The sequence below is a fragment of the Anser anser genome (genome assembly GCF_964211835.1).
Source record: "Anser anser genome assembly, chromosome: 3".
Taxonomy (NCBI): Eukaryota; Metazoa; Chordata; class Aves; order Anseriformes; family Anatidae; genus Anser; species Anser anser.
Window position 1 is genome coordinate 6,154,832 of NC_139722.1, and position 25,748 is coordinate 6,180,579.

Below are 25,748 nucleotides of genomic sequence, written 5' to 3' on the forward strand. Positions count from 1 at the left end.
CAGTTATGTGTGTTTATAAAGACAGGAGCAACAGGTAACATGGATTTATGTAACTTTTTCTGGAACTTTTTAGGGCTTTTTTCCCCCCTCTTACTGATACATCAAAATGCGTCATGGTTGTCTCAAAAACAATGCCTGGAGTGGAGCCTATTTGTGACAGTGGGAAAAACATCTATCTGAATTCATACTTGGCTCTTGCTTACAACTGCTTTAGGCCAGAAATAAGCATATGTGCAGGGTTCAACACATCTGAGACCTCATTCACAGGCTCTGCTGGAACCCACAGGATCCTGAGATCTCCCACTGAAGCCACTAATAGGTGGGACCATCTCATATTTTGATAATTAAGAAATACTACTTCTGATGCCTAACACCCTGTTTAATTAATTAAAACTCTTCTGATCTCAGTAAAGGTCCCAGAACAGCCACAAAATAGAAAGGCAGCGAACAAGGGAGAACTGCCTTTCTTAACAGAATTTTGAAAAGCTAAGAGAATTATGAACCTAAAGTTGCAATTTCAAAAGGACTTTAGGCGCACAGGGTGGAATTTTTAAAGAATTTTAAAAATTTCTTGAAATTTTTTCAAGACTTTTTTTGAAATCCGTATGCAAATGCCCACATTGCTAATCCTAATTTCGAGGCACCCCATCACATTCAGATTTATCTATGTAATAGATATAAAGGCTTAGTTTCCTTGAGAAGGTGCTCAGAGAAAGCCACACTTGAAATAGCAGGATGTATAAAAGAATCTTGAAAATATTGAAGCAAGAGGCTTATGAGCCTGACATCTCAGAGAGAGAGTGAAGTGTCTCATATTGGTATCGGTGAGAGAACTCGTTCATAGGTTTGAATTCACCACTGACTTGCACAAGTGAGAGGTACCAAAAGCAGGTCTGTTTTTTATTTCTTACCAAATAAATTGAATAATAATAATAATAATGTTTGTGAAAAGTTGAGCTTTTAACAATGGTATAGGGAGAGCATTTCTCTGAAAAGTGGAAGACTGAGGTCCAAATGCCTTTTCAAAGTGGTCAGCCCAGACCTTCAAGACTAAATCCCACCAGTGGAGTATTGGATAATCTGTGTGGCTCTCCTGTGGAACTGTTGCACTTTCCACAAATTATTTCAATGGATCATCATTTAGGGCTGCTAACAGGTAAAATCCTGAAAAACTAACTGTCATTTGCTCTCTTATCTGGTCAATATTTAAAATACTCCATTAAAGATGAAAAAAACATGAGCAGAGACTGAGAAATATCCTCCTCGAAAAAATCCTACAGCTCTGAAGGTTTTGGGTCCCTTGCTGAGAGAAGAGCTGTCTGGGCTCACACTGAAGAGCAAACCAAGCAGAAGAAAGATTTCAATCTGAACCTGCCACAGCATGGATATTTTGTGAAAATCTGGACAAGTATATATTGTCTTCTTTGAGAGCACAGAGAGCAGCAGGCATTCACCAGGGCCTTGTGAATACCAGTCACAACACTAGACTGAATGAAGACATTTAAAAAGATGTGACTAACTAAAGAATGTGCAGTTTTCCATTTGTGAATATATTACCCACAACAAATTTCAGAAGAGGTTAGACAGCTAATTTTCAATTTATCCTCATGGTAACATCATTAAAGAACTGAACAAGTTGGTTGATAAGAGCTGAAGCTCCATCCAAGTCAATTGTTGGGGTTAATCTTCCCTAATGTGTGTAAATTAAATGAATTGTTTTGAACTGAAGACCCTGAGGTTCCTCTGTAGTCAGTGGAGTCTTCTTTTCCCTGCTGTTCTTGGTGTGAGTGACCCTAAATCAGCTGTATGGAGAACTTTTCCTGAAGCGGCTAATCTCAGCCTTGCATTGTGCTGGTAATGTCAGGGTGGAGGATTCAATATTACAACACCAAGTGGAACTATGCCTGAGAATGTGGCTCTCTGCTGCTTTTGAAATTTCTACCTCCAATTGCTTCCCCACCCTGTAGACTCGCACTGTGATCTTAGAGATCCCAAATGTGACCAGCCCTGCAAGAGGAGCCCTGTCATCAGGTTACTATTGCAACACCTGCAAACATCTGAACTCACAGAAACCATCTTTCTGGCCAGTGAAATCGCTAAGCAAAAGGACACAAGCAATGTGTTGCCTCCACAGTGATGTATTGAATATAAATTCAAATTCCAAGAAGTTTTACCTGTGGATATTCAAAATCCGTGGTGGAATCCCCTCTCTCACCCTTCACTGCTGTGTTCTGGGCTATTTATGCAGCCAAAGACAACTTACATCAGTCACAGTCCTGCTGTGTCATCCCAGCAATAGTGAACAACGCTATCAGCAAAAAAAAAAAAAAAAAAAAAAACACCTCACAAGCGCTGTGAGTTTCCTTGTCTCCTCAAAACTATGCTTTTATACGTCTTTCCTTATGAATTCTGAGTTAGAAGCCAGAGAAATAGCACTTTCCAACCTCAAAGCAACCACAGAACACTTAATGAATGTATTACCATCTGTCAAATGCATGGGGTGAGGTTCAATTTAGCTGATGATACCTAATTCACAATGACGCTCTGTTTTCAGCAAAGGGTTACTTGATGTTGAACAATGAGATTAACAAATCCTGACATGCACAGAAATACAAATAATGTAACAAAAGCTAATAATTGGCAAAATTGTGCTCTCAGTTACACTGACATAAAAGAGGAGTAACTCCACATTGTCAACAAGCTATTCCATATTTACTCCAGTTCAACCAAGACCAGATTTGGCTCTGTTATTCAACTCTTCAAGCAAAAACTTCCTTAAACTATTAGCCTGTGCAACTATTTCCAGGGGACAAAGAGAAATCCTTCTGTCTTGAAACATTTATACCACAACTGAACAAAACATTGGAAAATGTAAATGCACAGAGCAATCCTGCAAGTCAGGGGGAGGGCCAGATTCAAAGATTCATTAGTAGATACTTTAGGTGAAATTTTGGCCATACTGAAGCCTGTGAAAGTTTTGCTGTTGACTTCAGTGGGGTTAGGATTTCTCCAGCAGCTTTTAAAGCCAAAAAAGGACTATTACAATCATTTAATCTGACCTCCTGAATAATAGTGGCCATAAAACTTCCAGCGTCGTAGGTTGTTTCCATCTCTATTTTCTATGGGTCAAATAAGGCTGAAGCAAAATGGAAAGTAACTAGAAAGTAGTAAAAGAAAAATGGTTTGGAAAAAGTAAAACTGATTCAGACCATCCACACCCACTGCATTTGCAGAGGTCAGACAAGGACTCTTCTTCCCCTTCCTTGAACTCAAATATTTCCTTCCTTGTTTAATGCTGGGACGAGGAGAAATAGCAAAGCAGACAAAGCACATAAACACCAATCTCTGTGGCCTGAAGGAGCCACTGGAAGGCAAATCATTCCATCTTAAAATAGTAGCCTAGGAAAAGCTGAATTACCACCAGAGGAGCCTTGCTCTCTCTTTTGAGAACAGGCAGACTGGCCACCTAAATTTAAAATAGCTAAAATTGGGTGAGATGACTCCTGTTTTACGTGTCTGAGTGGAACAATTTGCAGGATGAGGATTTCACTTGCTAGTTATTACAGCAAAGCATGGACAGCACAATAAAAGCAATAAGAACAATTGATTCTTTGGTCAAATTGAACATAAAAGCTATTTGATCTACATTAAAACAGAGCAAGACTGCTTACATTTTTAAAACAATCTTAAAGAAAAACAACATAAATTTTCCAAACATAAAAACAAAAATAAAATTGTGTTTTAGGCTGTTTTTTTAAGTCATGCCTAGATGTTCAATCATTTTCGCATGACTTTCCAAACGTTGATAATCTTTGAATTAAAAATTTTCAATTTTTATTTCCAAATTAAAAAAAAAAAAAAAGAGGAAGAAAAGGAAGAAACCTTTGTTTCAAAAAAGATTAGGAGAAAATACTTGGTTTTTTTTTTTTTCAAAAGTCATTATTCACCACATTCAACTCACATTTGACCATAATTTAGAATACCCACACCTCCTGCGGTATTTTTTTGTTAAATAAACATTTTATCACTAAATATTTTGTCCAAGCCAAAGTAAAATATATGTGGCCCTCTTCATAAGGGAATACCACTGAAAGCACAGTGACACGACGACTTCAAAGTCATTGAGGTCCAGCAATATGATGGCATTTGTAGCTATCATCTGAAATCACTTGAGACTGACCTCAGCAGAGCTGCAAGTTTCTTAATTGTCAAGCCCAGGCAAGTTCAACAAACAATGATCCATGTACAAAAATGAACAACGATTCCTGCTGCTACCCTGGACAACTGATTGATGCTTTTTCTTTTTACTGCTTTCTTCCACTGCCCTCCAGTAAGATTTATCCTGTAACACACGCAAATGAACTTGGTGAAATATGCAATGAGGGAAGAGAGGGAACAGTACATAAATATTCACAGTCTCACACAAACAATCTGAGATTTATTTCTCCTTTAAAAAAACAAACCACCTTTCCTGATCACTTCCAGATTCACAGAATTTGATATTATATGAGACCCAATACTGTTTTCTGGTAGGAGAGGAAAACCAGCTAAGAAACAACAATTTAAGGTAAGAAAATAATATCATTCTACTAGTCTGACAGTCTGATTAAAGACCAAGGACTCATATTTTCACTCCCTTTTTTCTACATCCTGCTCATTTTTTCAGGCAGGCTCAACAGAGTATTGTAACTTTAATCTGGATAGATTAATCCTTCTCACATGGAGGAGCTGCGACTGCAATATGTATTACTGCCACCGTACTGCATAACGAACAGTTTATATTTCTCCCCGTGATTTCAATACAACCCTGGAGATTTGAGTGCTGCCTTGATTTCCTCTGTTTAGCCATTTAAAAGACAGGTGTCTCATCTCAGCTGGTTTTATAGGCTCCCTCTCTGCCCAGAGGTCCTAAGCATCTCTGGAGGGCAATTGCCTCCAGCTGCCCAACACCTGATGCAAGCTGGTGACTCACTCCACTCATGCCCTTCTTGCTGCATGAATCGTAGATGAAACCTAAAGGACTAGCTCAGACTAGACACCTAACTTTCGGGAAGGTGAAGTTGGGCAAGATGAATCCCACCCTTTGACTATAATTTCACTGTTCACCTAAGTGATGTTAGGATAATACCCACCATTCTTTTAAAGTTACTTAGATATTTAGGGTTCACACCCCAAAGGGCAAGTACATCACCAATTTGAGCATTGCAACATCCAATTTCCAGGCATATTTCTGCCCTGTAAAATCCCCAGCTCTAAGGAGGATCTATATTGAGAGGCAAATGAGTGGTTAGTCACCATAAGGAGAAGGATGGAGGTGTGGCTCCCATGTATCCAAGCCATTTCGATGCCTAACTCTGGGCCAAAGGTAGTTTCTGGGGTGAGTCACCTCTGCTATTAAAGATGTTCCACTCTAGATAAATAATTCAATATTCACTAGAACAGAGACTTGAGCATGTTCCCACAATAAAGGTAAATGCCCACGCTGAAAAGTAGCAATCCTCCTGTCTGTTTCCACTTGCTTAATGAATCAATGAAGACCTTGTTGTGTACACAGAGGAGAACTGAGCATAAATAGGCACATATTTTCCATGTATATTGGTCCATACATTCTGTCTAGGTCCACTGAGAGAAATGGAGTTGCTAAACCCCAAGAGCACTGCAGCCAGATCTCAGGGGAACATGGAGCTGAAATTCAGCCATTAGATAACCAAAGCAACCTTAGGAAACCAGACACTGAAAATCTATTGAGGTACTTATGGGTGCGACTCACCTTGTCTACCTTTAGCTATCTAAATGTTAGGTATCTAATCTAACCTAGCTGTCCAAGGCAGATATGTAGATAATGTTAAAAGGCAACACTAAAGGAATTTCCCTTCCCTTCCCTCCCTACCCCATCTACAAACCTTTAGGATGTGGACTGCTCAATCAGAGCTTCATCCCAAAGGTTTGGGATATTTTGACAGACCTGTCAAAATCCACAAAAAGCGTGTTGCTATATACTTGAGCAGAAACCTCAACTCCCCAGGTAAATTTCCCTCAGCCAGAGCAAGATGATCCACGGGCTAGGAGGTAACCTGGATTTGGGAGATGTGAGTTCAAGTCTTTTCTTCCCAGCTATTCTACATGACCTTACATAAATGATTTAAATTCTCTATCTACTTCCCATGTACAAAATAAGGATGACAGAACTCTTCAGCCACAAACTTTACATTGGTAAAAGCAGTAATGCACCAGCCATGAATATTTGTTTCAGGTTAGAGAGAAATAAACTGTAACTACAACAAAAGTAAGAGACATCATCCCATTTTTGTGATAGCATCCATCCTACTCCCAGATTAAACCTGGTGAAACAGGTGTATTGATAACGTTTTCAGAAAGAAAACTAAACATGTAATTCTCAAGTTTCTAGAAAGTTTGTTTTGACTTGGTTCTAGTTTTAGGTTAAATCTCAGGTTTATTCCTTCCCTTTTCTTAGTTTTAATGTGTAGTCAAGAAATAAATATAATGTTCGTAATGCTATCAAGAAGAACACAACTGGAGCACCTTCAAATGTTATTTTTTAAGAAGAAAACCCAGGTGTTAGGGTGACACCAAAAGCAAGGTTCATTTACAAGTCTCCTAGGAGTCCAAGCGACCCTGAGGGCAGGAAGCAACTGAATGTAAAACTACTGGCCTACAAGTGCCCCAGGAAGGGCAGCACCTAACTTGCATTTCACAAATCATCGTAACCCTATAGCAGCACGTAAGTGACAAGCATCTCTTCTAGATCATGTCCCCAAGGGCCTAATCCTGACCTCTGCAATGCTAGTCTTGTGCAGGTGTCCCTAAACCAAGTGCAGACAAGCAGCAGCTGATTTGCATCAGAACCCTGAAAAAAAAAATAAAAAAAGAAGAAGAAAAAAATCCCTACACATTATCAAGCCATATAGTTATAGTATGAGATAATCACTCTGGTATCTTGATTTTTAAGATACTGTGTGTTTACTCAGAGTGTGAAGTTTTGGTTTACTAGCACAGAGCAAACAAGATGATTTGGGGACTGACAAAGAAAAATTAGCTACATGTTTCTGCATTAAAATAAGGGAAAAGTTCGCTTCTCGTAGAGCGTGCAACTGGGCTTTAGTGACAGTGCTGTGGGGACCCCTTGTGTTCTAATGTTTAAGCAAAGAAAATTGTTCTACAGGCTGTTGGTGCTTCCAACTTTAAGATTAATTTATTTAAATCCTGGAGGTATAGTGGAATAAAGTCCCCTTTTGTTTACAGTGGGATAATCCCAGTTGTACTCCAACAATTCCAACTAAGCTATTTCACTTAAACAGCGGTGAGGACACGTGAGAGGGAAACAGCAATGCCTAGCCAGCAGAATCTGAGAATGAAATTTTAAAGCTTATTGGGTCCCCAAATCCCGCTGTTCACTTAGCAGATCTCAGCCTCAACTAATTTTATTTTAATGTTTCTGGTATCCTCAGGTTCTGCTGGCTAGGCATTGCTGTTTCCCTCTCATGTGTCCTTTGTGCTCAAAAAAATCATTACTAAGATATAAAAAAAAAAAAAAAGACGATGAGAATTACAAATGACTCATCTTTATTTTATTCCACTATTTCTCTGCTTTTGATATTTTTGTTTCAAGCCCCACTAAATGACTTTGGGATCATCGCGATTGTGCCTCAACTTCAGTGCTCTGAAAGGAGCAGTAGCAAAAAGATTAAATTACGTTGGGATGCCTAAAAAAATTTCCAAGCAGTAGTAGGGAGGTCATACTCCCTCTGTTGCAACAGCCCTGTTGTGACAAGTATTAAGAACATTTTTCCCAGTTCTGGAGACCCCGATTAAAAAAAGGTTTTGGAAATTCCAGAGAAAGGTCAAAGGAAAACAAAAATATAGTGCTCAAGGACTGGAAAACAAGCCTCAAAATGCCAGGTTTGAAGAGTTTATTTGTTCGGCTTATCAGAGAGAAGGCCAGGAGGCTAAATGTGTGCAGCCACTCACCCACGGGCAAAATATCTGTGAGGTGTGAGTGAGCAATGTGAGCAGAGCTCTGCTGACAAAGGCATGGGGAGGTCTAATGGCTGGAAGCTGGACAAATTTCAGTTTCCACATTGCCAAAGCACTGCATTGCTTAAGGAACAAGCGAGGAGGGAGCAGAGGCAGACTTAACTTCTTGGGGTGCTTATAAAGGGACTAAGAAAAGGTAGTTTTAATCCAGTTCTGGCAAAAATGGGAGAAAATGGGATGGAGGGGGATAGCGCTGCATGGGCAGGTCACAGCCTAGGTGCTTTTACATCCCTAGTGTCATCTCCGATGTCCTGGAACAAGGACAGAGCTGGGTTGCTTGTACTCAGAGAATTTGCTACTCAATAGTAAGGCAGTAACTGTAATTAAATCTCATCTCTCAAGACCTGATCATGGTATCAGGGGAGCAGATGGACTTTGGATTAGGCAGACCAATGCCTTCAACTCAGGGATAAAGTATTGCTGCATAGATGCCTTCCTCACACTTTTAGGGTCATCCTGACTCCAGGTTAAGGTTCAGAATATTTTTTTTTCAGCTTTGACTGTCTGAGTCACCAGGGATTCACCTTCTGCAGTGCAAAATATGGACCAGCTATTGCCATCACCTGAGCAGCTCTCATTCAATAAATTCCTCCCTGGGAGGGGCATTGTGCATCAAAGACACTTACGTTTCTCCTGTTCTCTGCTCGAATGCAAAGCAACTTATACTGTAAAGGACTGAAATACTAACATATTTGCTAATGAGCAAAACTGACTGGGTTGTGCTTTGCAAGAGACATTAATAAAAAAAAACAAAGGTCCCTCCAGCCTCAAACTCTTTGAATTTTTTATTTATTTATTTTTGCAATCAGAAAAAAATCTGGATATTAGAGAAGAACTGTGTCTCCAATTCTCATTTAGTCACCTTTTTTTTTTTTTTCCCAGCACTGTTTTCAAGCTAAATGTCAACTATTTAAGATCTCCTTTAATAAAGAAAATTAGCAACACTGATTTTCAGTTGTCTCATTCTTCTCTTCCCACTTATTTTATGAAGAACATTTGCATGCATAAAACAAAAAATATGTTTTGGGAAAAACAGATTCTGGGCCAATCCTTCTCCCTTTGAAGTCACTAACAGTTTTTCAAACTGACTTCAGCAAAATCGGGAGCCAGTCGCTGGGCTCTCTGTCATGTGATAGCTCACACTACCATTGCTAAATATAAGCCTGTGTACCCTCTTGGGATCGTAGGACCAGTTGGGTGCTTAATTCTAGACATTTGCTCACGTAAGATTTGGATATTTTACTGAGTAATGCCATAACTTCACTGAAATCTTGACGCATGCTTATGATGCACCAAGTATATTGCAACTGGTGGAGTTACCCACCCGTGCGAAACAGCAGAGCAATGAAGTTAAAACCGAATCCTAAATAATAATGTAATTTAGGCCTCCCATTCCAGCAGCGAGGCACTTAATTCCTCCCAGGACTGCTGCCGCCAGATTGCTCTAATCCATTTCCAGCTGTGCTACCGCTCCTGTGTGCAAGCAAGGGAGCTCGGCTGGGAAACAGAACAAAGAATCCCAGTGCAGCCAGCAGCACTTGGAGGAATATTCAAACACACAGGGGAAATAATTCCCTCTTAAAGAAGAGCATCTGCCAACTACTGTTCCCATTGCAAGGATTTCAGTCCAGGCCCGGCCTGTGCATATAGGCCCTGATTCAGCAAATGTTCGGGAACATGCCGTCATTTGAGCACACCATTAACTTTGTGGACTTCAGCACATGTTGTCACCTAGTTTTTAGGGTTTTTCATGTTCTCTGTCACATATGTATATAAATATATATATTCTTTCTTTCTATTTTTTTTCTCTCTCCCTCCATATGGCATGCTGTGCTCTCAGAGCTACACCGACATGCGTGCACAGATGTGTCAGAAAATGATGTCTGCGAGTACATTAATGGTAAATGTTTACTGTTCCCAGAGAGCCCGCAGCTAAGCGTGCTAATCAGCATTACCAAGTCCCTGCCTTGGAGGTCCTGCAGTCTGACCACATCTGGACTTACAGAGAGTTTTAGTCTTCTACTGGCTTCAAATATTATTTTTCGCATTTCCATCAGGAAATCTTCATGCCTTAATTAGCAAAATTAAGTTGAAAGGTCTTAGAGGAAGAAAAAAAAAAACTAAATGATAGGAAAGTTCAGAAACTTTCCCTAGTAAGGTACATACTTCTGAGGTTAAGACGACGGTTTGTTATCACTTTGAAAAACTGAAAACCTCTTCCTTCCAATGGCATAAAATTTCAGTTCTTAGTTTTGGCAGGTCAAAAGATATCGGTCCTTAAACCTGTCACTGGTACCAGACAGAATATTGATGGCTTTGGGCCACCAGCCAGCATAATTTTGAGGGAAGTTTTCAAAAAGTGATTTCTCCAGCAAACAACTTCTGTAAAATGCTGTTTCTGAGCATTTTAGAATTGGTCTTTGATTACTGGGCAGAATGGAGATAAAGCAATTTAGGATGGACGCTGAGTGCAACTTGCTGCACTTCTTAACAAGTTCGCACAGAGCTATCACCACTATTTTACCGATCTTTATATGTGTGTTTTTACAAAAGACAGAGTGGAGAACAGTTTTATTAACATATCATGAGTGAGTTATACGGGTCATCCCAAATGAACGGCAATAAAATCTTTATATCACACTCACCAACATGTATTCGGTACTTTATGTGCCACAAATGTTGCAGAAAAGCTATTTTACATATGTTTTAAAGACTGGGTATTTTTTTTATACTAGGACTGGTTTTGTAAAGCTGCCAGGCACTTTAGTTACCGCGAACCCAACAGTACTCAGCTCAGAGGGAGCCATAAAAACTTGTTTAAAACGTTCTAAAATAGCTTTTTTGTCCGTCAAAATGCCACAGTTAAAGATCTGTCATCCTGAGCCATTCCATAGCTAGAAAGCCCATCACAAAGCAACTCCTTCTCCCTAAAATGATTTTAAAAGCTATTTCTAGTCCATCCTGGTTGCATGACAGAAAACTTAATATCGTCACAGTGTAGGACAAATTATGGCTCATGCTGGGTCTCGGACAGGTGTGGGAGTTTGTGGTGGAAAAGTGAAATTCTGCAGCTAAAGAGGAAGAAGGAAAAATTTTAATGGCAAGTTGATACACAGACACATATATATACCTATATATTTATGTGGCACCTTGAAAATCTATGCAAAAGTTGTAAAGCACTAACATCGGTCCTGAATTAGGGCCTGCTCCAAGATTCCTGCTGAAGGAAACTCCTGATCCATCTAAGGGCATTCAAACAGCTTTTTTACCTTGCTCCGTTAAAATCAACAGGAGCTTTGCCAAGAACTTTGCTGAGCAGAGGCTGAAGCTTTTAGGCACAGCAAAGGACAGAAGGATCAAAGGCTCGGGACAAGCTGTGTCACGGCTACAGCCTGACCTCTTTGGACGTGAAAATCCAGGCTGGAAGGAAGCAAGGCGACCTGCTGCCCTTCCCCAACAGGCAAGAAGATGCTTTGGGGAAAGATGCTGTGCTCCCCTATGCCTGTATGGTGATGGAGAGCAGACCAGATCCCGTTTGTTGGGATAACACAGGCTGGCCCACAGCATCAAGGAGCTCACCACAAAGGGTCTGCACCATGGATCCATCGCTGCAGTAAATATTCAAGGTGGGTTTTTGGACTGAATTAATATTCTGCTGGTTTAAGGAGGTATGTGATGGCTTCTAGAAAGGATCAGAGCACACTGTCCAGCCTGTGCACCTACCTATACTGTGGGTCTGACTCTTCTCGGCAGAAGTAACTCCACAGAGTCACAGCAGCTTAAAACTGATGTAGGCCAGCCTCAATCCCAGCCGTGTCCATGTTTGCATACCTACTGTATGCACACACACTCAGCACATGAAGAGAGACATTTCCCACCTCACGCGCTTAACCACAGAGTGTGATGTAGCTACTGAAAGAGGTGAACAGCATTTAATCACATGTAAGTTAATGATTTAAATGCTCTTTTATTTTTGGCCTCTTGATGTAAATCCAAACCAGACACGTGGAGTCCTCTGGTCAGACGGCTGGAAATTCCTGTGCACGAAATCATGCTGGTGGTCTCCCAGCTCAGCGCCTTCTGAAGAGCTGTACAGTGAAATATCCTTCCGTACCACTAATGAATGCGCCCACCCACACTGGAGCTGGTGCCCCCTAAGAACTCAATTCAAGAACAACTTTTTAAGCTCATAAATGAAATCAAAGGGCTCATTCTATGAGCCAAAGAACTTAGAATTTGAGGCGGAATGGTTAATGGGTGGTTACTACAGGCTGTCCCCTTGGTTTGCAGTATACAGGCTTGCAAGAAAAATAATAAGCAGGATACTGAATACATACACAGCATTCCAATTAATTAAATTGCATCCTCCTCGGATGAATAGATAAGTTGTTACTACCCTGGTTACTGTACAGAGCTTGAGTGATTTGCTCAGCATCAACAAAAGGAACCAGAGCAAACTCCCAGGACCTCGGTTTTTCTCCTTGTGCTCAGACAAGACCTCCTAGATATTACGCAGCTGCAAAGCAGCCCAAAAGTCTCAGATTTGTCATGCAAACTTGAGCAATGTGAACCTGAGGAAGAGATAATTTTGAAGAATACTGCCACTGCTTTATTCCGTGAAGGAGAATGAGCCATGAAGTGAATGAGCACTTCTCATAATTTTGAGTGGCCAAGTCCAGTGGCAAGGGCTGGAGGACCGAATAACCCAGTTGTGCTATCCAAGCCAGATGTCGACCTATTCCTGCGATGACATGATCACTCCTTCAGAGAGGCCTGTTATAAAATTATCGAGTGACATGGGGGGTGGAAGGAATCAAGCCTGTTGTAATTGAAGTGACTTGAAATAATAAATGCACACACTTTCTTTAAACACAGCTTGCCACATCCTGAGAATCTGGAATCAATTCCTTCCCTTTCAAGAAGCTTAAAAGTGGTGGGACTTTGATATGGCATGAGCATGTTTGCTTCTGGGCTTACAGCCCTAGCCAGCCCTTTCAACATTTTTATATTATAAGACAGAAAAGTTAGCAAAACAAAGATGGAAAAAAAGCATCAGAGATTCAGGGAGCTATTAAATCAGGGCAGCCTAGCTGCCAAATACCTTTGGTAAGTGAATGAATCATGATCAATAACATATTGCCATGCAGCCTTACACAAGAAGGTTATCACCTGTTCCTGTGCCAGACATGAAACATAATGGTATGTGGCTAATGAAGTACTGCAAGAATACAGAAGAAAAAAAAAAAAAAAAGGAAGAAAGGAAGAAAGGAAGAAAAAGAAAGAAAGGAAGGAAGGAAGGAAGGAAGGAAGGAAGGAAGGAAGGAAGGAAGGAAGGAAGGAAGGGTGTGGGCGAAGTAGTATTATTCTATGTGATTTTAAAACATTTTACCTCTAAGTAAATTAAATTCATCCAGAAAAATACAATTTTTTCCCTGAAAATTTTGTCAAAATCCATAGGTTATTATGAAGCACTTCTCTTCTGACAATGTCACATTTGTAGGAGGAAACTATCTTGGCAGAAGGAAACCTAGTTTGTCAAGGGGGTGTTTCATCCTTGATTGTAAAGCTTCCTGCTTTATATGTTCACATATTTGCCAGCAGAGGGTATCACAATCTTAGAAACAAACAAACATATGTATCATCGTGTCTACTCATTTACGTGCAAGAATTCAAACACTAAACTAAGAAATTACAAATCCTATTTTTTTCATGACATTTCCCCTTTGAGGGAAAAAAAAAATAAAATAAAATCATTTAGGCACTTAAAGGCTACAGACTCTGTTATCAGTGTCTTCTTACCACCTCTCCACAACAAATAGCCAAGTGATGGCATCACTTGAAGTCTGAAATTGTTGCACAACCCTAGCTGTAAACCCTCCTGAGAGAAACACTAGTTTGGGCTTATCTTTGGCATGCATTGGGTTCTCATTAACTCTCACATCCAGTATCCTCCTACTGTGTGAATCTCATTAATAATCCCAACCACTTCACACCACTTTTCGGCAAAGATTTCATAGCCACAGGCTGTAGTGAGAGCTCATATTACTTAGACGTCATGATCTCTGCTAAACCAGGATGCCCTGAAGAATGATCATATATAATTTTACCTAACCACATTTCTTGCAGCTAGAGATCACTGGATGTTACAAATTCCCAGCCTGATATCCCATACCTTAATGAATTCACCACCCTGACTTCCAAGTTAAGAGACTAAAATTTAAACAACCTGATGTTTGGTGATTTAGGACACTTGGTATCCAACACTTTCCTATTCCCAACCAAAAACAATTAGAATTATTTTTGATGTAATGGTCTGGGGTCTCCATTCTGTTTTGGTTTTATTGACAAGTGTTCTTCTATTTTAATCATGTGCAACATATGTCCCAGTCACTGGTGTGGCTTTCCAGTTTAACCCACAAATTTGAGTAAGCTGAAGCTAGGACTCAATATAAAGGAAGGCTATGAGACATATGCCATCACCTTTATTTGAGAGCTGCTGTGTATAGGAAATAGCCACAACTAGCAACCTCTGTTCATTGTGGACCTTACCTACTCACATGGAGATACGAAAAGGGACATTCTCCCTAATTATATAGAATCTAGTATATGGTATCTAGTATATAGTATTATCACATATTATGTTACCATATATCGTAACATATATTATATCATCATTTATCATGTATTATATACCATCATATATCATATATTTAGAACTTGCTTTCTGTTTTTACAGAACAATATATAATTATTTCTGCTGTTATATAGGGAGGATAAGCTGCCAGAACCTTCCGCAAAATGGCATATATCAGATCAAGGCTAGAGCTCCAGATCCCTTTTTGATTGCTGCTGCAATTTTAAAAAATACCCATCCAAAATAGCTGCATTAGGAATTATGTATCCAGTGATATGATCCTTTCCTTTCATTTCTTTTTTTGCACATAGTCTCTTTCCAGCCCAAGAAATCTAAGATAGCTAGCTTTTAATTAGCTCACTATCTACCATCCAAATCAGCCTTCAGAATAACTGCTGTAGGTTCAGATGAACTGGAAAGGATACTTCAGTGGGTAAAATGTCCCTGAGATAAGGGAAACACTTTTCTTGCTCAGCCCTTGAAAAATGGAAGTCAATTACTCTGCTAAAATTGAGGTCTAATTCCCAGATTTCATAAATCTCCACTCCCAGACTCAAGTACTCAGAGGTCCACAAGCACTTCACAACAGTGCTACGAAGAACACGTAGGTACTCTGCTCATTTCAGCTTTATTCTCCTTGTGCTTCAGCACTCCAGCTGCAAAAAAAATATGCTAAAAACATTTCTCTACTTCAAAGAGGAAAGCTGAGTACCAGTGTGTGCCTGGCTATCACAGGAGCATGAACCAGCAACAAAATGCGGTGAGGAAGTTTACACGGAACAAAGTTTGTTGCTGTCTTGCAGCTTACTATCTCTTTTCCCTATAACCTTGGTATGCTCAATTGCCTTTGAGAAGGATTTTCATTTTCTTTGCAAGCGTACCTAAACCAAGTTTGTTAGGCAGAACTAGGGAAAGCTCCCATTAATCACACTGGAGCTAGAACAAATGCAGACAGCCCACCAGGAGCGCTTTGCAGGGTTAGATTCTTTATCTCACAGTAGCAGATATCCAACCTTGAATTCCAGCACTGCTTACAGCCAGATCCAGACACCTCTAGGACTGCCATTTATTACCAGCAGGAGCTGCCAGCCCTTACAAGTCCGGGGATTTGCATTTCGCAGAGTCACTGAGAAGCAACACAGCAGGATTTTACATGTGGACAAATACTTGTGACGGTTTTAGAATACAAGGGACAGCACAGCTGAATTTAAGGCTTACAATTGCACCACGGACCATAAAAAATCCTTGTAAATGGCCAAGATATTTATTTTAACTGTAACATCTATTTAAGTTAACTCTTAATTTATCTTCTTTTTACAAGCCTTCCTACAGAGGTTAGCTGAGCATCCAATTGGCAGCAGACAAAAAAATAACTTTTTAGCATCCCAGCGAAATGAAGCACTATAATTATATCCTTCTGTTAAAAACACAAAAAATATTAAGGAGCAGATTTTTATCTGACATAAATCATCATTTCCCCATTTTCATCTCATGAGTCAGCCCCAGGCAATGAAATATAATCGCGCAAATGAAATCTGTGGCAGAGCTGGAACCTGAAAAATCTACTTTTCTCTGAACAGTGTGATGACTGCATGGTGTTTAGCACGCCTTAGATCTCTGTGAAATTAGTAATACAAGGTAAGATGAACGTCAATGAGTGACTGCAAGTCTTCTACTAGCTCATCTCAAGGGACATAGCAGTGTAAATCCATTCGCTTTCATGGAGCAACAGGAGCTTGCACTAGCTGGAGCTGTGCCTCTCTGAAGGGAAAGGAATGTGGAGAAGAAAAGTGATTTCATTAAGAAGAGAGTGTAGGATGCGTGTAAATATGCATGGCATCCAGCTTCGGGGGGGGGGGGGGGGGTAGTTCTTTTGACACAAATGTATGAGGGAAAGCTGGAGTGTACAGTGTGCAATTATATTTCTTAAAGCCACTTCTTTCATTCAGTTACTTTCTGTAATTCATTCACTTTCATTCAATTACTTTCTGTCCCAATATGACTCAGTTTATATCAGCAAATGAGCTATAGTACCACAACATAACCATGAGATAAGTGGGAGGAGAGTCTGGTGTAAATGCCTATATCTAAGAAATTATGCAGGGTAAAAAGGCACAGATTGCTCTCCATTCATTCACTCATTCATTCACCAATAATGCTAAACTTTTAGTGCTGTGTCTATTGCTGTCACAATTTTGGACCCAGGCAACTAGCACTCCAAGTAGTGCCTGGCCCGAGTAGAGGCGTTAGAGTGAGCCACCAGCCAAATCCAGTAGTTCTGTGGGATCCTGTTCTGGTGGAGAAGTTTGCCTACTGCTGAATGCTCTGTCCTTGTTTTACTCACTGGTATAGATGTAATTAATTCGACTGTGGACATGTGAAGTACATCTGAACTTACCGTCTCAAACTGAGCAGCAGTGGCACCTGATGTCATTAACACAGTTCACAATAAAATGAGGGGAAAACAGCAAAATTATTCAGCTTCTAAGCACAAAAACTCCCCAGCACATTTGGTAATGACTCTACTCACCGGCATTATCCTGCTGCTTGGTGTTTTTGATGTATGCAGAAAATTTGGAGAAGATATCGATTCCAGCAGTGTTTGATTCCCGGTGCTTAGCAGCCAGCTTGGGATATCTGAAAGGAGGTTGGAGAGTCACAGCGTGTTACCAGCAGTATAGTCATGATTACAGATACAGTTTAAAAGAAGACATTTTTAAAAAGCCCTTTACGAGGAACAGCAATTAGCATTGTCATTTATCTCAAACCAACAGCTTGGCAAGACCCTCTTAATGATATCTGTATCTGTCAAGGCAGAGATTTGGGTAGTTACACAGGGATGGCTTCAGGACAAAGGTAATTACACTTTATGCTTTATGTGACCACCATCCAAGATACAGTGGCCTTAAATCAGGAGGAAGCATAAATTTCCAGAAAGGTGCAGGGGAGGCTGGCAGCCAGCTCCCTCTGTTATGAATGGCAGTCATGTCTAGCTCCCTGTGCTGAAAATGTCTGCCAGGATGTAATAGCAAGGCATGTTAGCATCAGCCAGGTGAAGGAACATAAAGTTTTCAGTCTCCGAATTGTTGTTTTTATAGACAACTGGCACAAAGGGATATATTGATTTGAAAGATCAACATGAACTAACGACTCCTACTGATTTCGGTGGTCTTGGACTAGACTACAGAAAGCTTAAGTACCTGATCTCTTGCCTCATGACTGGCCCTATAGCTGCTCATTCAGTCGGAGGTAAAATGCTCCATAAGGAACTGAGAATATTTTCATTGATTCATAGATTTTAAGGTCCAAAACACAAGCCAGCAATCTTTTCTCTCTGTTATCCTTGTACTAAGTCCAAAATGCTTGACTAACTAAGGCATATCTGGTGAATCTGACATGTTCCTCAGTTGTTTGTTCCAGTGCTTATTCATACATATTGAAAAATCTGTGCCCTATTTCTAATCTGAATTAGGTTGGTTATAATTTCCAGTCATGGGCTCTTGTCATTTCTTGATGAGACTAATGAGCACTTTTCTGACTCCAGAGCTCCTTGTACTCTGCAGTCAGTTCCCCTTCCAACCTTTTTAATACACCACACAGCTCAGAAGCCTTCAGTTTTTAATGATAAAACACTTTTACTGGCACAGATATTTTGTGTGGCAATGCTCTGCATCCATTCCAAGTTATTTTTAGCTCTGTAAAATGTGGACACCAGACCCCTACAATATTTTTTAAAATTTTTTTTTTTTTTTTTAGCATTGGTCTCCTTAATTCTGCATACAAGGGCATCCTGAAATGTGTACAGAGAAAACATTCTGCAGTTATTAGTCATACAAGTAACTTTCACACATGGAAGTCATCTCACTGAAGCCAGCAAGTTTCATAAATAAATATTACTCCTGTAAGTAAAGATTGTAGGAGGGAGTGCTTTTCAGGAACTCCTCTTAGGACATCTTTCATTCCTAGGAAATGGAATATTGACTGAAAAAATCCCGAGTTCTTACTTTGGAGGTGCAAGAGTCTCTTCCAAGAATTCCTCAATCTTGTTAACATCTGTCTTGACTTCTCCATTAAAAGTCAAGAAAGGTGGGTGGGTCCCAGGAGCCAGATTGTGTAGATCAGCTGGCTTTCTGCAGAGAGAAAAAAGGTCATGGAATCACCAATCTTTATGGTCAGGTAGCTGCGCAGATATTTACAGTTCCTGCAAAATCAGTTTGCCCTTCTACTTCTTCAGCAGTTTGTGGTGAGAATACTTTAAAGTACCCTGAACGCCCTGTTTAATATAAAAACATTCCACAAGTGCAAAAAGAAATAACAGACTTGAATCCCAACTATTTTGTTGTGCGCCACAGGCTCTCTAAGCCAGACACCAATCTGACTGAACGTGGTGCGGCCTTTCTATTGGAAAAACACTGGATCGTATAACTACTTTCAATTAAAGCGAACAATTTTTACCTTTTCAGGTCAACAGTGGTGACGTTGAACACAACTCCTTTGAGCCAGAGGATCATGAAGAGACGCTGGGAGAACGGGCAGTTCCCAATGCTTTCTCCATCTATACCAGCCTGAGGGATGGAAAAAGAAGAAAAATAGAGTTCAAATACGTTAGTCATTTATTTCCCTCAAGATGGAAATTGGATGTTGAAAGAAGAATAGCTAGTTCAAGAATAACCTACAGTGCCTGTTATTTTATATAGCTTATCATCAGCTCGATAATGGAGTTAATCCAGGAGTCAGCCTTCAGCAGGAGCTTGAGAAAGCAACCTGGTGCCTCTCCTGGGGACAACTCTGGCTCTAGATGTGTCCTTTACTTATGGTAAGCAACATCCAGAAGACTGTATATTCTTTTCACCATATGTTCACTGTGTGTTCAGTTACTGCCATTCTACAGGACTGCCTGCTGCATCGACATGATAGAAAACTCTGGACAGGTTTTCTGCTCTAAGTCTGTGGATTGCACATCACTGGGTCTCTGTTTTACTATCCAAACTGGGGACATTTGGAAGTGGATTTAAACCCAAACATGCCTAACATTCACTCATTCTTGTTCATGTCAAATAAAGCAAGAGCCTCAGACACAAACAACTGGATCCAGACAGAAATCTGCATCTGAATCCTTCCAAAGTTCAAGGCAGACTTCAGCCGCCACATTCAGTCTGTTCCTATCTCTAGCACCTAATGAGTTGCCTACAAACCACTACAAAACAATAAAAAACTGCTAGTGTTAGTACTAAGGAAACAGCTTGTGTTTTTTTTTCCTTTAAAAATTTATGGTCTTTAGCCATGCAAATTCTGACTTTAAGCCATAGAGGGATACAAATAACACTATTTGAACTGAGCCAAAGCTGTGTCCAAGGACAACATCCTTCTACAATAATTATGCTTGTGGCCAAAGCTTTCAAGACGATAATGGTTTTGATAGATTTCCATTTTAATTTGTGGTACCATTGTGTTTAAAAGATTCTTATAATCCTGGTGAAGCAACCAACCTTCCTTTGTTGACCCATATGGGTTGCATAACTGTATTTTATGCACGCAGTGTGTGTCTGAAAATGGCTGATGAAAGAGCTAAGCAAATACATGTCCTTTTCCTCTGGAGAAAATATTATATTACTCTGTTTGCTTTCATAAATTGTATCTTATTAATATTCAAGCTGTGGAGTGGCATTTCTCTATCTTAAAGAAGGAATCACTTCTAATTACTGCTCTTTTGTGAAACGTTCACAGACTAGCTAGAAACATTTTGAGATGTGTCCAGTTGCTACAACTTGCATAGGAAAAGTTTAGCTGAAAGATTTTCGAGTAGGCGTCATGAATCTTTCTCATGTCTTCAACACAGCTTTTGATAATTCTGGGTTTAAAAACAAATTCCAGATTTCCCATCCACCAAAATATGGAGAGAGTGTGGATTCAAGGCTTGGAGACAGCACATTGTAAAGTTTAGGGCTATGTAAAGAGTTTTTCTCTGGCTTCAGATTCAGTTTCAAGCACTCAGACTTTAGAGATATTTGGATTTGGGGGTACAGTTTGGCTGCACTTCTACATGAAATTATAGATCAGCCAAATGCCTGGCACATGGCATATGCAAGAACGCTCAAACACTGTGGATAAAGTAGTGGTATGGTATGAGACGAGCAAGAGAAGATGCTTTTTTCTGTCTGCCTGGCGTGTGAATATACTAGTTTTGCATAACTTTATTAATTAAATAGTTAGCTCTGCTCTCCGAATTTCATGGCAAAACAATGACAGTGTTACCACGGGAATACCAGGCACCACAGTGTTGCATGCAATAATTACTGTGAAATTACGTTTATTGTTTTGGCTTTGGCTTAATAAACACTTGCCAAGAGCTTGCAACTTCTTAGCCCTCCTAAAAAGAGTCAAATGCCATAGGGAAAAACAGTGGCACAACACCAAATTTCCCCTTGGCTTTTTCACCATCTCAATCTAATCATATCCTTCATAATGGAGTTGGCTATCAGAGTCTGCAAACAATATATTACAAACCTTAAATTTGAGGAAAAACAGATTGACCACTGATTGAGAGAGCAAAATTGTGCAGACAGAAGAGTTGACTCCTATCTCACATCCATCTTCAATCCGTCTTCTCTGGACTTACTTTGTCTTATTAACTCCATTGAGTCTGATTCACTTGTCACCTGACTCCCTTCAAAGTGAGTATAAAACCCTGATTTCCCAAGTCCTGCAGATACCTTCTGAGCAAATGGGTCTAGTGTTGAAGTAACCCACAAAGCTCTAACCGTCTTATAGGTCTCCTTCCTGCATGGAGGCACTCTCTTGCCTGTCCTCACCACCTACTTCTTGTGCTGCAAGTAACAAATTTCACCTTTTCAGGAAGGAGAAGCTATTTCCCTGCACTCTCCAATTATTTATTCTCATAGGAATGTTAAGGACTTCCTAGATCTGCATCTTTTTGTACCTCCTCCATCCTGAAAGGCAACGGTGAAAAAGCCCCTCAAGACTGGAGAGGAGTAAAGGTGGGACAGAGTGGCTGAATGGCAACGAAGGGACAGAAGTGACGGGTCATGTGAGGCTAAGGGATGCAGAAATCACTGAGGACAAAAGATGCGGAATCTGGAAGAAATAAGATTCATTTGGAGATCAAAACCAAAAGTAATTGTGTAGGTCAAATGAGGCCTTCAACAGCTCCAAATGGTCAGAACCTCTTCCCGACACTTCCAAAAGAGTGGAAAACATTAATTGCTAGAGACATGTTGGGAATACACAGAGGAAATTCCAGAAACGAAAGATAAACTAAAGACACAGTATGGTATGATCTCTTTTCAAAGCTCCTGGATCTGAAAGCCAGGCTCATGATTTGGGTGGAGTCTGACTCATGGGTTTAGATCTCATGTGACTGGCATAACTGAAAATGCTACCACAAATCACAAGGCAAACTGGTGACAGAGGAGGGAACAGAATCAAAATCTCCCCAGCAACACAATTTATCCATTAAATTCAGCTCTTGTCTGCAAAAATTATAGGCAAGGCTCTGTCGGTTTTGTGAATCCTTTCTCGTTGCTTCTAACAGCAGTCAGCAATTCAATGCCCGGCACTCAGAAAGAGCAAAAACTTAGTGGGTAATAACTTCAAAGGCTTATCAGAGTGTCTTGAGATTACCTGTGAAGTCTATTAACTACTAGGAGGAGAGGAGAAAGAACAGAGAACTTCCCAGGCTTAGTCACTTTCACCTTCAAAGAAAACCAGCTTGCTTAAAGCACCCTGGTAGTGACTAAATGCAAACCTATTATGTGTCTGTCCCAGCTTAAGAGCTCAGAAATGCAGGAATTAAATAATACCTTAATCAAGATCAAGAACTCAAACAGTGCACAGAAAGAAAAGAACAAATAATTGACAAGCTGTAGAAACACCGTTTATCCCCGCTGCTACTCACAAATGAGCACAAAAGCTCTCTCTTGTAGCTTCCCTGAGGCACAGCAAAAGTGATCAGCCGCTTAGAGAAAGGAGCAAGTTGATGAAATATACACCCTCCCTGCCAGTAACGCTGGATATTGCTGATTCAATGACTGCAATCGACTATAGACTTGAGGCTCTGTGGGTGCCAGGATCAAGGAAACTGAGATTTTAAAACGTGCACTGTAACTCTTAGTGCTGTGAAAGGGTTTCAGAGCCTCTTCTTTCCCGCAGAAGAGCGCTGCCTCCTTTTCCCTATGGAGAAACACTTCACATTTTCAGGCAACAAATTCCCAGAGTGACCACGGAAAAGTAAAATGGATTCAAGGATTTGCTGGGTGAGACCCCTCAGCCAACACTCGTCCCACTGAAGTTTCTCTGAGATGCCTAAGGCCTTCTGGGCAAGGCAGGGAAGCACATCCAGAAGATGAATCTGGCCACTTTCATTTCGACTAAGTCTCATGTGTATTTGAATTTAGGTGGGATGCATGTGGACCCCACTAACAGAAAAGTCTGGACTTTGTGGAGGCAGAATTGCTGGAGGATTTTTTGCTCCATCTTGGAAACATCACTTTCCGCTCTTGTTGCTTCTCTTAAATCTATATTTATTAGTTTAGCTACCAAACAGGATGCTTTTCTACTTGGTCTTTGACATTTAGGTACTACGCACCATTTGATGCAAGGTCCTGCCCTGGAACTCAGTGTAATCACATTAGGAAAACCCCAGCATCACAGCAGCTGCTTGCCTCTGTCTGAGCGATGACAAGAATGAACAAGGTATTAAATACCTTTAAGGTAATTAAACCTTAAAGATATTTGTATGCACAAGCGGGGGATGTACCAACACATCACCAAGGAACAAAATTAAAGAAGGCTTCAGGAGGGAGAAAAAAAGTCTTGGTGATTTGATGAGCTTGTGCCAAATACTTCTGAAAAGTAGCAGCAATATTGAGAGCCTCCAACCACTGCACAGCATAGCTGAACGACATGAACAGGGAGCTCTTCTCAAGTTCAAGTTACTACTTTCCCTTAAATGAAATAACTGTAATAAACTTCCTCACTGGTTCCAAAAATACTCCAACTGGTAGATGCAGAGTGACTGCAATGCATACAGGCAACTGTATGTTATTATACCTAACCTTAAGAGGGAAAAAGGTTTTGTTTCCAGTTCTTTCCCAAATATAGCAGCTTTATATCAACATACTGTCATTAATAACGACTAAGCATCTAGCTTAAAAATGGCAGCACTGGAACGAACTTGGAAACCTCTGTGCTTTCTCCAGGAACAGAATACATTTGGTTTTATCTATTTTCCTTCTCTTCTAATTTCTCATTGCATTGAGACCGTTCTGTCCAGTGCTCTGTTGGACTCCCCGGTAAAGTAGGCAGATATTTTTGATGACACTAAAATACATTTCTTTTTCAAAAGGATTATAACAAGTTAGCAAAAGCAGGCAGGCTAGTTCACCCAAATGTTTCCAAGTAAGGATTAAGGAGAGAATTGATTTCATCATCCTTACAATCAAAATCTAGATTCACATTACACATGATTGCACTCTCTCTATTTTAGAATTGGGAAAGCGCCTGCCTTTTGACACTTACTCTCCTTACGCTCAGAACCCAAAGGGGAAGTGAAAATCCTATTTGAAATGCAGAGCAGGCCAGGAAATATCCTATTTATTGTGCCATTAAAAAGAAAAAAAATCTGTCTTAGTAATTATACCACACACACAATAGCACAAATCTCCATTGTAGGGAAAAATTGTTGGCTGCAACATGAGATCAGAGAAGCCAAGGTATTGCTTTAGCAAGGCTCATTTTTTTTCCAGTTTCTAGTCTCTTTCACAAGTTCTCGTCCAAATGTAAAAGCCAGTAAGCTATTTGGAGTGCCACCAACGGAGAGGCGAGCTAAAAAGTGTATACTCATAGTGCAGCACTGGTAGGTCTCAAGTAAGAAGTAAATCTTGTAGTGCAAGTCCTGTGCATCACAGGACACTCTTGTTGACTGTGGCTTCAGTTCAGGAAAGCATTTAAGCATGTGCTGAAATACATCCCAATTCAGAGGAAGTATACGCTTGACTTTAAGCATGTTCTTAAGTCTTGATGATTTCAATGGGACTTAAGCACATACTTAAGTATTTTCCTGAATGGGAGCCTATAATAACAATAATAAATTTGCCGTGCAGCTTTTTAATTTCATTGGACTTTTTCCGAAATTTCATTTTGCTACAAGAAACTCCTAGCAGCAGCTTTCCAAGTGAGGGCAAGCTGGAGCAGAAATATATTCCTATGCACACACACATGGAAATGGACCATGTGCATACATGTCAAATAAAAATAGAGCGTTTGCTAGAAAGACTGTCAGGGTAGTAACAAAACAAAAAGGAAGTGGTGAATATCTTTAGCCAGCTCCCCAAAAGCCAGCCAAAATGTCGTCCAAGTTTGGCGTATGTACAGGCATACATTATAGATGCACATAAGCTTAACTTGGTTTGCATTGCTGGCCAACTTGAAGGGAGCTGGCTTGTTCCACGCCGTTCAAACTGGCTGAGCAGCACGTCAGTAGAGCTGAGGATCTCCAAGGAAAGTGCCGTTGCACTTTCCAGGTCACTGCGGTTTTGGGAGAGATGCATTTGTCCTCTTAAGACATTTGGGATTTTCAGGTGACGGAATTGCAGGTTGGAATCCCCATGGGTGTTGGTCTGGAGGCTTGGTAAATCATTATTTTCCAACCTTTTATATTTATATTAACTTCAGCATGGGCAGGACAGGATCATATAGGCCAGGTTCTTTCTAGGGATCTTTTCATGATGGTTTAGGATGTTTGTAATTAAAGAACAATTGTCTCCAGTTGGTCCACCCACCTGGGGCAGAGCACTCCCACCTGCCACATCACCCAAGGTGCTGGTAGCAGAGCTGCTACTTGCACAGAGAGGTCTTGGTTTTCCTCAGGGCTTTGTGGGAGCCACTGGCCACTGCACGTGTTATGCTTTGAAATAACCTTTGTGATGTCTGGGAACGTCAATCTGGGTGCAGGTTGGATTTGGAAAACAACGGCCTGGTCACAGGTGGATAGCCTCAGTATGGGGAAAAAAATCGTGTTATTCCATCACCTCTCCTGCTT

At 40.4% G+C, this 25,748-nt stretch overlaps 1 protein-coding gene across 12 annotated transcripts in view; it reads right to left on the bottom strand.

The window, feature by feature from the left end:
• Positions 1 to 25,748, bottom strand: part of CLIC5 (chloride intracellular channel 5) — an 81,963-nt gene that overhangs the window by 13,600 nt on the left and 42,615 nt on the right. For 10 of the 12 annotated variants that reach the window (XM_083831769.1, XM_083831771.1, XM_083831766.1 and 7 more), the window contains 3 exons: positions 19,145 to 19,254; positions 18,694 to 18,819; positions 17,220 to 17,326 (listed from right to left, as the gene is read on the bottom strand). In XM_083831769.1, coding sequence (XP_083687895.1) covers positions 17,220 to 17,326; positions 18,694 to 18,819; positions 19,145 to 19,254 — 343 coding nt within the window. Of the gene's footprint in view, positions 1 to 17,219; positions 17,327 to 18,693; positions 18,820 to 19,144; positions 19,255 to 19,365; positions 20,022 to 22,604; positions 22,626 to 25,748 lie in introns of those variants that run through there. The other 2 variants (XM_083831764.1, XM_083831763.1) reach the window with 2 other exon arrangements.